Source organism: Harpia harpyja, chromosome 3 (assembly GCF_026419915.1).
Source record: "Harpia harpyja isolate bHarHar1 chromosome 3, bHarHar1 primary haplotype, whole genome shotgun sequence".
NCBI classification, from domain to species: Eukaryota; Metazoa; Chordata; class Aves; order Accipitriformes; family Accipitridae; genus Harpia; species Harpia harpyja.
The window spans coordinates 80554854-80568151 of record NC_068942.1 but is presented as its reverse complement, the minus strand read 5'-3'; the positions used below and the strand labels follow the sequence as shown (position 1 = coordinate 80568151).

Genomic DNA, 13298 nt, shown 5'->3' with positions numbered 1-13298 from the left:
TTCTGTGGACCCAACATAAGCTCTTTACCACAAGAGTCAGGCTTGTATTTGCTTTCTTGATAGTTGATCCAAGACTGTACCATGTAATACACTGGGAGGATCTTAAATCTGTTGTCCCTTAGATAATAGTCAAAGACGGTGTAAGAGCTGTCTGTATAGGATGCAATCAGTGCATATTTAAATCAAGGCTAGATTCTTGCTATATAATCTTAAGTCTTCCTAGCTCTTTTTAACTTAAAAAAAAAAAAAAAAGGTCATAGGCATCATCCCCCTGGTTATCTGTACCTAACAAACTTGAAGCCGCCACTGGTTAGCAAGGAGATACTAAAACTTCTCAGCAACACACTTAATTTTTCTAGTACTAGTCAGAGGAGATTTTTCTCTTCAGTTCTTCTCTGCTAAAGCACTAATATAGGAATTTAAGCCTGAGGCAGCAATCCAATAAAAAAACATATTCCTGTCTTATGTCTGAAAGTAAGGATGGTAGTAGGTAGTCTAAACTTATGCAGGCTCCCCTATTGTTTGTAAATTTTTTGCAATGATAGTTTCCTTATGGGCTGGAAAGTGTACCAGCTCTTTTTAGAACTGTTGCAAAAGCATAGGGAAGATGATATTTTTAAAGGTCTCTGTATGAGCGGGAGTTTATCAGGAATGTGAGAAACAGATCCTGTAAGGCAAGTAAAAAAAACTAATTTAAGTTACTGTGTATTCTTCCATATATTTTTTTTAATTTAAGTTTTTAGCTCTTTTTACCTACAGCTGATTTAGAACCTTTAATCTTATTCAGCTTGAGTATGAGACGATGCTTTCTATCTCTACTACTATGAAAAGTAACAGTGAAGAAGCTTTTGAGAGCCTGCAGTGCTGTGTTTCTATAGTTTTGTTACATGAAAGAGAAGGAATTAACTGTTGGTTGGAAATGCCCTACAGTGAACCTATGCCAACTTCATCTTGGAAAGCTGCCATAACCTAAACCTTGTGTTTTCAAGTACTTGCAAATAAAACCGTGTAAAATTGCACTTTGTTCCCTATCCCCTGTTTTCCATGCTGTAAAAGCTGTACTCTAATGCAGTGTTCTTCTCGGGGAAAGTCTACAGTTCTGTTACAAAATGGCTTACTCCTGCTTGCTCAGACAGAAACCAGACAAACAGATCAAGGCAGGTTTAGAATGGCCACACAATGTCCAGCCAGTTTTTCAGTTTGAATTGCCTCCCACAGCTGCAGGAAAAGTTTTTACCTAAGTACCTTTTCAGAGCAATCAGAAAAGAAAGTAACCAAAATTGATCCTGTTTATTCTTACCATTCTGCATTACGTGGCCTTTCATACAGGCTCACGATCTCTGGAATTGTTGCTAAAGCCCCACCTCTGACTGAGAGAGAACTGCATGCAGTAGCTTCCAGAGCTGTAGGTTTGGACAAACTTGATTTGCAAATAACTAAGGAAATAGAGGGATATTAGAAAAGATTGAAAAAGTATCTAGTCTTACTTGAATCTTGTTTGTCAGGGTTAGCCATGCCAGGCTAAGTGAGCCCTGTGCCTCTGCTATGGACTTGCTCTTTCGTGTGGGCTATATAAATGGAACTCATGCTAACTGCAGCTGAACTGAATGCTGCTCCTCATTTAGCAAGCCTGCAGAAGTGAGAGGGAAAGAAACTTAGATGTGAAGAAGTAAACATGCAGCTTGGGACGTTCTGGCCTACCATTTATTTCTGAACACTTCCTCAGCCTTCAAAGCCTTGCTCCCTCTGGCTTTTTGTTAGCAAGTGCAGAGGTCTTCACCCCAGAAACAGAATGGCATTGAGGGTTGTGTCCAAGCTAGTTAGGGTTGCTGCACTGTGCCTTTTGTAACTGAACTGCTTTAACTCAAGCTAGGATTCCCATGCAGCCTCTGCAAGTGAAATTATTAGTAAACTGGAGCTTGCCTGTCATTTCTCCACTGTGCTGTTGCATGATTAGACATGCCCTCTGGCTTCCATTTAACTCTTTGACTGTTTGACTGCAGGATTCAGAAAAACAAGAAGGCTCTGATCTGAAAAGGTTTTTCTCTTCCTCAGGTAGCATCAGCTTCCTTAATAACCATTTGCTAAATTTCAGTGAAACCACTTGGGAACAATGTCAGAGAAGACTGAAATTTTGGAAAGCTATATTTAATTTTGTAGGAGAGCAGTAAGTGTGATCTTCACCTTGGTGATTATTATTGATTCACTTTCTATCCTAGAAATAAATGGAAGGAAACTTACAAAGGTTAGGGAACATTCAGTGGGGCTTGAGGAATTAATGTAGGTCATGAAACAGGAAAGGAAAGCTAAAGACATCAGGAAAAACACTACATTTCCTGACAACAGGAGTAACTCCTCCTCAAAGGATGAAGTCTTGCTTTTCTCCATAAATTAAGGAGCAAATATGGGGTTGCTCTGCTCCTCCTTCTCCTTCTAGTTCACCATAATACAAATCTTCCCAGGGAAAAGGCTCTACAAGGAACCAGAAAGGGCCAGGAAGTGTCATGAGGCTTCTCCTATTCATCTTTCTGGGAGGAAAGGGCACCTTTTTCCAAACTTGGAGCTAGAACTGGTAAAAGAAGATGATGGTGATGGTCAAAATCAATTGTACAAGGAATCATTTGAAAACAGGCTCAGAAGTATTATGTGGACTCTGTTCCTCCAGGTAAGCCCCTGAAAAAACAGAAATGGGAGAAAGTGGGAAGGAAAGAGAGTTAGTCCAAAAGTTGATGCCAGTCTCATGTTTGATTTAAGTGGAAGATTTTCATGTAAAGAATGATGAAGTAATAAAACAAAGTCTTTCTAGCAGCTCTTCACACATCTGACGCCTTAATGTATGCATGTTTATATTTCCTGTTATCCTTTCTGTCACTGAAGATCAGAAGATACGTTGACCTGCAATCCTTTTCTTACAAAGATTTGAGCTGTAATAGCTGTTTGATTGTAAATCTCACAATGGAGAGCTGCATGAAGTTTACTGTAAGAGCAGTGAGCTGTAAATATGTCAACCCTTAATGCTTTTCATCATGCTAGAAAGCTACTCCTGAGACAAAGCAGATCCTGGTTAATGTTTACTGGGCTGCAAATAAATGAACATGCCGTAGAGAAAGTGGGATGTCTAAGGAGTCCTTGTAGCTCAAAGCGAAATGCAAACCCTCTTACAAGGCTTGATGCTTTTAAGCCAATTAAGAATCATTTTAGGATTATCAGCTAAATGATTAAATATAGTAGGTAGCATGTAGAAATACATGAGAAACTGCAAGAAAACTGCATGTAGCAAGTGACGATACTGTAACCTGACTGTGTGCTTTACAGTTTCCGAAATAAGGGTGGGGTAGAAAGGCATTTTCATTTGTTAAAGCTATGTTAAAGGACTGAATCTTAGACATAAATGTCCAATGATGCTGTATTTTGAATTCAAAATGAGGTTGATGTAATTATGCATCTGTCAATCCGTTGAATCATGAGAATGTAAAGATTGTAATACGTTGATTTCCCAGGGACCAAGAAACTGAAAACTACTCCATCTTCTGCCTAATGCCTAGGAAAGGAAAGTCAGCGAGGAGGTCTTGGACAGGATCTTCTTGAAACCTTAATTTCCAACATAACAGCAACTTTCTTTCTTCCCTTTCTTTAATAGATGTCCTCTGTATCGAACTGTGTTATTCCAAGATGATTAAATATTTTTAGTTCTAGAGGCCAGGATGTTGCTTTTTCCCCACCCTACCCCCAAGCATTTAGCTGTGTAAAGGTACAGCAGAAGATGCTCAGTAATTGCATTTTGCTTTCTGCTTGTATAATTTGTTCCTCATCTCCTTCAAAGCCACCTGAAGGAGCAGGAAACTGAATAGACTTGTCATGGAAGACAGATCTGTTCCACTAGCTGCTAGCTGGACTACACTTTATTATTATATTCACCCTCTAGTGGGGATAAAGTTTCTCAGGCAATGCACCAAAAGCCCTCACATTCTGCTTTTCTTTAGCCTATTGGCCTCTCTGAAGGCGTTCCAAAATGCTAGTTAACATTCTCTTCCCTAGGACAGAAAAGGGCTAGCACGTACTTGATCAGAGGAGGCCATAGCTCTCCTGAAAACCTTGCTGTTTCCTGAAATACCCTGAGAGACCTTCCGTAGCTCTGATGGATAGCTTTGGAAGTCTCTCAAACTCACTAACTGGCTGAGTTCTCAGGGGTAAAACTATTCCTATTCTGACTTAAATGACAAGTCTAGTTTCTGCCTCAAAGGATCTGCAAGCTGGAGAAAGGCTTATTCTAATAGATCTATGGACTACCCTAGGAGAAAAGAAATTGTAAGGTAAGGCAAGATATATTTCCCTACTTCTCAGATTCTGTTTTGTAGTCATAGTACCTAGGGGAATCAGTCAAGTGTATTGCGAGCCATTGAGAATATTGCTACAAACTAAAGCAAAGAAATTCTTTCTTATATTCCCCCCCTGCCCTTATGTTTCTAAGGCAATTACTTTCTTCATCTCAAAACACAGGCAGATATGCAAGTATATTGATTTCCCAATGTTCTTATAGATACATTTTATTATTTTTATGGCAAATGCTAAAGGGTCATAAAACCTTGTTGTTGCTAGTAGTAACTTTGTGAAAGGGCTTGCCTTCCAGAAAGGAGAAAAACACAGATGTGATGAACTTTTTGTGGGATATCATCTACTGAGTGCAGTAGCTACTAGAATATTTCAAGGAATAAGTGACCAGGCAGGAAGATGCATAGTTCTGATCAGAATGCAAAGAAAAATGATGAGAGGAAGCTATATGTAGAATATTATACCTTCTGCAATTACCTACCGTGAATTCTCTGGATGAAAATTGAATACATTTGCAGGAACTGAATATCACATAGTTCTTCACTATTAAACCACTATTAAAAGCTAAAATTGGCCCCATACTGCTGTTGCATTACTGTAAATATGCCTGACAGGTAGTTTTCTGAGAGTTGCATGGTTTTTTTGAGGAGAAATACTTTTCATCTGCCACATAATATAAAGTTGTTTTAAGACACATGGGTACGGTTTTCTTCAAAATATTGTTACTTGGAATATTCTGTCCTGGGAAGGCCTCACTGAAATACTTTGCTCATTGTTTGCTTAATATAACACAACTGGGATTTTATTTATTTGTTTTAGCAAACTAGAATGAACGATTTGCACTGCCTGAATTTAGACACTTGGACTTGGTCTGGAAGGTAGGTTTCTCTCTGTAACACTAAGTTGAATGTAGCAGATTGAAACATATTGTTAAGTAGTTCTAGTGCTAATTTTGTAGCTTTTCCAAGAGGAGAATGGGAGTTTGGGGACTATTTTAACAGCTGTTATATTGTGATTTCAATTTAATTTAATTTGATAGTGGTTACTAAGCTTTTTCTTTTCTGCACCAAAGCGTTGATGATGCTATTTTAAGCACAGCATGTAATGATTTAACATCCTCATTTTCAAGATGGGTACATTTATCCATACGGAATTTCAGTTTTGATGTCTTTTTGAATACTGTTTTTACTATCTATATTTGGCTCATTATGGTACAGATTGGGGAAAGATCTCCCCCTCTCCAAGATAAGCATCTTAACCATTTTTTAAAAAATCAAGTAAAAGCATGACTTAAATATTTCAATTTTAAACTAAATGAGGTATTACTATACTTCCTAAGATTTGTTTGCTTGCATATAGCACTTATGATAGTGCCTACTACATGGGTAGAATCAGTGGATATATTGTTAGCTGATAGACAAACCAGGAGATAAACAGTAACTGATGAGTGATAATCACTGTTCTGTTCCTATTCTCAAGGTAACCTAATAGTAATTTCATAAAAGACTGTGAAATACACCTTTACTGAGTATGTGTCAGTACTGATCTGGCTGTCAATGATATTTCAGCCATCGCCCTCCATACCACAGGGGCTTTAACCGTTTGGCTTGCTTAATTGCAGCACATGTTTCACATTCATGGATAACCTGTGCAATAGTGTCCATGGTCAAGTCCACCCCTCGGTCACGAGCCCATCTATATGTTGCATCTCTTCCCTGATGGCCTGAAGCATCATGGGCCCACCGAGCCATAAATAGCTCACCCTTATGTTGCCAGTCCAGGTCCACCTGAGCCACTTCAATCTTGGCAGCCTGATCCAGGGCTTTATGTGCTTCATGCACCTATGATGGGCACCTTTAATCACCTGTGACAGCTGATCTGATCCTGCACCAAGTGTGTTCCTCTACCCTCTGAGCTGAGAGCAAAGCAAGGGAGTAGACACAATCCTCCATCCATTCCTTCTTGCTGCTGATGGCAGCAGGACAAAGAAGTCCCACAGTGTTCTTTCAAAAAAATTTTTCTTTGAAGACTTCTTTAATTAGCACTTACGATTAACTAATCAGTTTAATTGCCCTTTTTCTTTGCTAGTTCTTTTAAAATTAACAATGTTCTACCTAAATGATAGCATTGTCCCTCTTAGACTGGGAACTTTACCTCTGAGTGGATTGATTATTCAGATTATTGTTGTTGTTGCATGAGCAGTTGCTGTTTGGCTTGCTTTTTATTGCTTTAAAAAAGGAAACCTGTGACAGTTGAGTGACAAGTTACTGAGAGGAATTTCAAGCCCTGAAGGAGGGATGTCAATGTCAGAGTTCTAAGTCCTCATCAGCCAGTGTTCCCTTTGGCATTTGAAAGCTAATATCGAAGTTCTTTAAAAGTTTTCTGTTCTTGACCTGAATACAACAGACTGATTTTACATACATACACACACACATCCTTAGACTAAGGATGGTAATACGAAATGCAGCCATTCCTAAAACCTGAAGATTGTTCCAATACTTGATTATTTCTATATTGTGATCCAAGAATAGCTCACAAGACTTACCCATGATTTAATATAGACTCTGATCATTATAAATTTAGGAGCCTACTATCCAGCCATTCTATAGTACCTCTGCAAGGAGTCTTTGAGAGACTAAAAAGAGAGATTTAAGAGAATAGGAAAAAAAGAGTCTGTGCAGCGTGTCTGCTGCTGTGGTGGCACCTCACAGGAGGTAAAGCGTTCATATTTATTCAGAGCTAGGGGGGTAACTGATCAAAGCCTGGTCTTACAGGAAGCGTCACAGGCCTGAGCACTGTTTCCCTTACTAAAGTGAATGATTTTAGGGAAACCTGAGAAATATAATTCAGACTATCACAGATGGCAGAATTTAGATTAGCCATTGTCAGCTGCAAACTGCAGGGGGGGGGGGGAATGGTACTTTCCTAGGGCTAGATGATGTTTTCTCCAAATAATTTATTTGTGGCTATTAATTAGCTACTATGGTAAAATCATCTCATACTACCAGGCCACCTGTCAGCATGCACAAACATACAATACCTCTTAGCGTGATTTCGTCTCCCAGTTACAAAAGGAGCAAAAATCAGTGTATCTTTCAGGACTATCAAATCAGTATTTACATTTTGACTCCAGTTTATAGTCTGTCTTTGCACAAATTGTTTGGAAAATTATTTCTGGCTACATGCTTCCTTTCATAAAATCAATAGCGGTGGCTGTATTAGAAATTGGGCATTTGTAGGAATCATCTCCAATATAAAGAACTTGGTCCCAAAAGTCCCATGATTCCACACATAAACATTGTAAAATAAGACAGAGTAGATAAACAGATAAATGTTTGGGGTTTTTTTCTCTCCTTTTTTTTTTTGTCTGAAATTTATATAGCAACAAAATGCTTGCTGAGACCAATAAAGGTACATATTAAGAGTGTGAAGTAAAGAAAATTACTCTATATCCTTCAAGTACCAGCAATAGTTTTGAATAGTTCTAATCAGACAATCCATTTGCAGCTGAAAACTGACTCTAAAAAGCCCTAGTGTCATTCCAGTATTTTACAGGTGGGGAAATTCCTTCAGACTGGTTTGCTGTCAGTGTGAGTATTTTCTCCTCTAGGTGTTTCTTGCAAGGAACCTTTCTTATGCTATAGCTTCAAATTCCTTTCTACTGAAATTTCTGATCCGATGATGAATTAAAAATTGGGCAGGATACAACCTTTCTGATCTTGATGACAGAATTATCTCAGCCATTCTGCAGCTGCAGAGAGATTGTCTTTGATTGCCATGTGAATTATCACCAATCGAGATTCAAGGATTTAATACAGATTAAAAAGTGTGGCTGTCTGAATGCCGTTGACCAAGACAAGTTGACTGCAGGTGTTTGAAGTTCTTCTGTAAAGTACAGATCTCCCAGCAAGGAGTTTTTTCTTATGCAGCTCTATGCAGGTTTCTTAAGGAACTGCATATTAACCTGCTAATCCAGAAATACCTTCCAGCATGAGATTGCAATATTTATTTTAGTTGCCACTATCCAGAAGTTACCTTGCCTTCCCTGAGCTCCACTGACTTGTTATTCAAAATGTTCAATGTTATGTTACTTCTGTTACTGTGATAATTTTTTGTATCAGTAGCATGAAAGACTGAAACGTTATCACCCATCAGTATCTGGTATATATTTTTCTAAACATCAGAGCCTGTTGGATCTCAGCACAGTCTGCCCCTTTGCCAATTTTAGAAGCATCTTATACAAGAGTTGTGCAAAGCAGGCACTTAAACGTTGTGACTTGGCTTCAACTTCAGTGCCAAATTTAGTAGGACAGTTTTGCAATCACTGTTTAATTAGCTATGATTCTTCAGTCTTTGCTTCCAGATGGAAAAGTGCTTAGCAGTCACCAGTAGTGAAATTCCTTAAACTGAACTGCAGATGCCTGTATTACTCACCCTAGGCTTCCTCTGTGCTTGGTTAAGAGAAATAGGCACTTCTTGGGCATGAGACAACTGCTGCCAAGGTAGACATCTAAAATTAATCACGAGTTGTGCTTTTCAAGGACCTGCTTCCCTTCATTGATTATAAAGGAAATACAGATGACTGCCTAATATTGTAGATTGAGTTCTCATCTGTGTATGTTGCACTTACCTCACTTTAGCAAAGTGGAGGGGAAAAAAAAAAGTAACTGGTTCTTCGAGATATAGTCTGCCTGGATTGAACATTCCTTTCTTACCTGCTCTGGACAGTCTCCAACTAAGATTCTGACCCTGCAAGAGAGCTTACAGGTGTTTGCACCTGCTTTTTCCATCATCTTTCCAAAATGAGGGCATACTGAGTATGCAGTGGCCTAGATTCGTTGTGTCTAACTTTAGGTACTTTACAACAGAAGTTGCCACTTTGCTTAGTATCAAGATATTAGGTGGGCTGATGCCCTCTGGAGGTCCTTAAGTCTTGTCTGCTGGATCCTCCTGAGACAACTGTACACCTAAGTGCCTAAGCTAAGATGGTGTGAATTCAGGCCACCCGCTACAGGTAACCCCTTATGTTCAGGTTCTTTACTGTTCAGATTCTCATCTCAAGCATACTTAACTGTGCAGCTAAAATGAAATCAATATCAAATCTATATTTTTGTAACATGAGCAGATTTTTGGAATAATAAATCTACATCTGTTTTGTACTTAGGAATTCCACTTTTTACTAAAATTTATCTCAAAGTTTGGGTGACCCACCATTGTGCTAAAAGACACAATGTTTGAAGAGGTAGTAGCTTTTGGATAAAAGGTAAAGCCACAATCCTTGTATCATTTAAGATCATTTTCCTAGGAGTAGAGGGACTGTAGCCTGTCAGCATTCATTAAATCTTATCTCAAATAACTGGGCCTGTTTACCTACATGTACTGTGCAGTGTATTTGAATGTATAGTCCTTTCTTTGCTGTCCTAAGTGCCTTCAATTGTATGTTAAGTAGTGGCTTTAGTGATCTTAAGAAAACAAACAGACAAAATAACAATCAATGTTTTTGTCCTTACATTTGATATTTACATAACTGATTGTTCAGAGAACAGTTACTACAAGAAATTACTTCATTTAGATTTGAACACCGCTCTTCTCAAAAGTAAATTCAGATTGCATAAGTGCAAGTTTTTCAGTGGGAATATATCCAAGCTTGGTCTAGGACAAACTGAATTAACTATTACATTTTCTGGCAGATTAATTTTCAGCATTCTTTGAAAATTTGGTTTTGTTTATTTGTTTCTTTTTGTTTCACCAAGAATTAATATCAGTGGAGAGAAACCAAAAGATCGATCCTGGCACACGTTGACTCCGATAGGAGATGACAGACTTTTTCTTTTTGGTGGACTAAGTTCCGATAATGTTCCTTTAAGTAAGTAATTTAGAGATTATAATTCTACTGTACACTTTAGTACTAACCTTGTGTAGTGTGCATATTTGTTGTCTTTCTCAAACTACTTAGACCTAACTCTTGTTACAGAACTTTCGTGGTACTTGAGTATCTCTCTAGCTATCTTATTATTTTATAGAAATAGAGGAGAGCATTGTGTAGTACAACGAGAATGTATAATAAATCTTTCACCAAACTGTCTATCATCTAAAAGAATAAAGGCAAGAGTCTCACACATTTTGTTATGAACAATGGGTAACTTCTGATATCAATAGCAACTGCAGGAAGAAGATACAAATAATGTCAACATAATGTGGATTTTTGGATGAATAACAAGTCACAGCTACAAAATGTCAAATAGGAAGTAGGATAGTCTTATACTGAGTTCCTTTTCTAGAAAAAGCAACTTCTTTTAATGAAAAAATGTGAAATTAGTGAAAATAGTTTTGATATATTCCACTGAGAGGGGGCAATTCTAGATTTCAGTGAAGTGAGCTTTCTGTGACTGAATGGTTAAGTTAAATTACAAAGACTGGAAAGATGCAAGTTACTGTAGTGATGATGTTACTGTTATCTTAATATAATGTGCTCTTAGAACACAGAGCCTTTTGTGTAGTTAAAAAAGGTAATACTTTGTCACAAGAAAAGGTCCTAATGTATGTTCTTACATTGTAGGTGATGGCTGGATTCACAGCATTACAACAAATGGATGGAAACAACTTACCCATTTGCCTAAGAGTAGGCCTAGGTATACAAAAATAGATAATGTTTGCTGAAGCTTAGGCATTTTAAAAAACTAAGTAATTTTAAATTATTGAACAGTATTTTTAAACTACATTATAAGAATATTTTAGAAAATTAATGCAGTATGATTGAGTAGTTTGCTTTACTAACTTACATTCCTTCATACCTGGTACAGCATTATTACTTTCTGTATTTGATATAGTTGATGCTTACTTGCATGATGATGCTTACTTGCATTAAAAGATTTTTTTGTGATGAAGGATCTGGGTGTCCAACTAACCTGGTGTTCTATAGCCAAATTATTTTTATGTAAGAAAATGTATATCACATAACTTTTGAGGAATTAATATCCTATGAGAATAATAAAAGTCGATTAATGTTGATACATTATTAGAAACATGGCGGAGACAACCATGAAGATGTTGATGCTCCTTTCAGGGCTCAAAAGTATTATAAAATACTTTGTTTTTTCCTTGAGCAGAAGTAGCTAACTATAATTACAGTTTTGCAAAACTGATTTTAGTACTAAACAGCACAGCAAATGACTGTGGAATTTTGTTATTTCGAGGACTTAACTGCCGACCGAAAAGGACCTAGTTCTAGAATGTCTCTTACAGACTCTGTTCCCCTTCCCTATCTAGTTTAAGATTACAGAAAAAGATAAGATTCTTTCTGACTAAAGAAAGCAAGTTTCATGTTCTGAACCAGAAGCTGCCATTGAAAACAGGTGCTTGCTGTGTCAGAGTACAGACTTTTTTTTTTAACACAGTAAAATTCTCTGTATTTGTAATGTAAATACTATTGAACTGATCTGCTGTAGATAGTAAATATTCGGTTTTTCATGGAATTCATTCTATACATTCACCCAGGTACTCTCAGCACAATTTTATATCATTCTTTTAGCATAGTGTACAATTCTGGTGTGGCATTTGCATGCTTCCTGCTTTATGTTCTGTTTTCTGTTACTGAAATATCTTTGCCTCAATTAATTTTCTTCCTGTTTTATCCTATTCTAGGGTGTCTTTTAAATATAACAGCACTGTTAGACCAAGTTTTCTGCTTTCTTATATTTCAGACCCTTTCAAGCCCAAATAAACTTACACCTTAGCTTCATAGAATATTTCCTGTCTTTTTACGATCAGTGAACTGATACATGAAGGGACTGATGACTGCCTTAAATAACAACACACATCATTAGCAGTCGAGGATCATGTCTGTCTTTTGTTCAGTTCTTTACATGGATGGTCTCATAAAAGTTAACCGCTGAAGTGGACTGCCTCACCTTGTGTAATTATTTTTACTGGTGCGTCATGAAAAAAGATCAGGAAGGGACAGAATATGCTTTTTCTACGGGCAGCAGCCTAGGGAGCTGCAGCTCAGCCTTTACTCTGCAATTAAGCAGCTGGAATAACATTTGTGCCTCTGGTGGTGGTAGGGCTGGATGTTAGGAACCTCTGACTCTTGAGCCCCAAGTGGCTTTCAGGCAATTCAAGGGCAGATCCCATACTGGGCTACAAAGTGGAACTGTCACTTGACTGTGCTGGCAGAAAGGCTGTTGAGCAAGCCACCTCCTGTGCTGCAGCCCAGGTGCCAAAGAGGGTTCCTGAGGTTGACACTGCTAAATTTGCTGGGGACTGTACTGCACAGGCAGCCCAGACCCTCCTAAGAACAGAGCTTTTGGGTCTCAGAGCTCCCTCAAGTCCAGACATGTCCTATGGTTCTCCACCATCTGAAGATTTTGGTATGCAGTTTGTAGGCTGAGGGCAATTGCCTTTCTTTGACCTAATTCTTTACTGAAGTAAATAACCTTCCCCTGGCTTTTTAGAAAGAAAAAAAAAAAAAAAGATACTTCAGAAACCTTTTTCAGGTAGTCCTGGAAACATGGATTAAAGGAGCCATACCAAAAGCCTGTCTATATATTGAACTCGTTTGAGTGTGAAGTACTTGTACCATAGTTGCATCCCTATACTTACAGAGGATTACTGCAGGGTTTCTGCAGCTGAAAAAGGTTTAAGTCAGTTCTATCGCTCATATGACTTTACAGCAGGACTTGAAATGCACTGGCAATAATACCTATATGTGTACTTCTATTTATTTCTATTATTTTATAATAATACATGGTATATCACACATGCATTAGTGTATTTTCCTGATGCTTCTGCAGAATTGATTCCCTCCTTAAATTCTGTGAAGAATAATTTCCTTCAACCTTCATTTTTAGTAATTTCTAAAAAATTGTCTTCCAGGTTATAGATCTGTGATTCTGTACTGGTAGAAAATATTTTTCTTCTTTCTGTCCATCAGTTGTACTTCAGCTAACATTGTGCATGCCAGGTTA

The 13298-nt window shown here is 37.9% G+C and overlaps 1 protein-coding gene across 1 annotated transcript in view; it reads left to right on the top strand.

Annotated features, from left to right (window-relative positions):
* Window positions 1-13298, top strand: part of KLHDC1 (kelch domain containing 1) — a 30937-nt gene that overhangs the window by 13990 nt on the left and 3649 nt on the right. The window contains exons 8-10 of the mRNA XM_052783684.1: window positions 5152-5210; window positions 10086-10198; window positions 10892-10964. Of these exons, the coding sequence (XP_052639644.1) occupies window positions 5152-5210; window positions 10086-10198; window positions 10892-10964 (245 nt within the window). The remainder of the gene's footprint in view (window positions 1-5151; window positions 5211-10085; window positions 10199-10891; window positions 10965-13298) is intronic.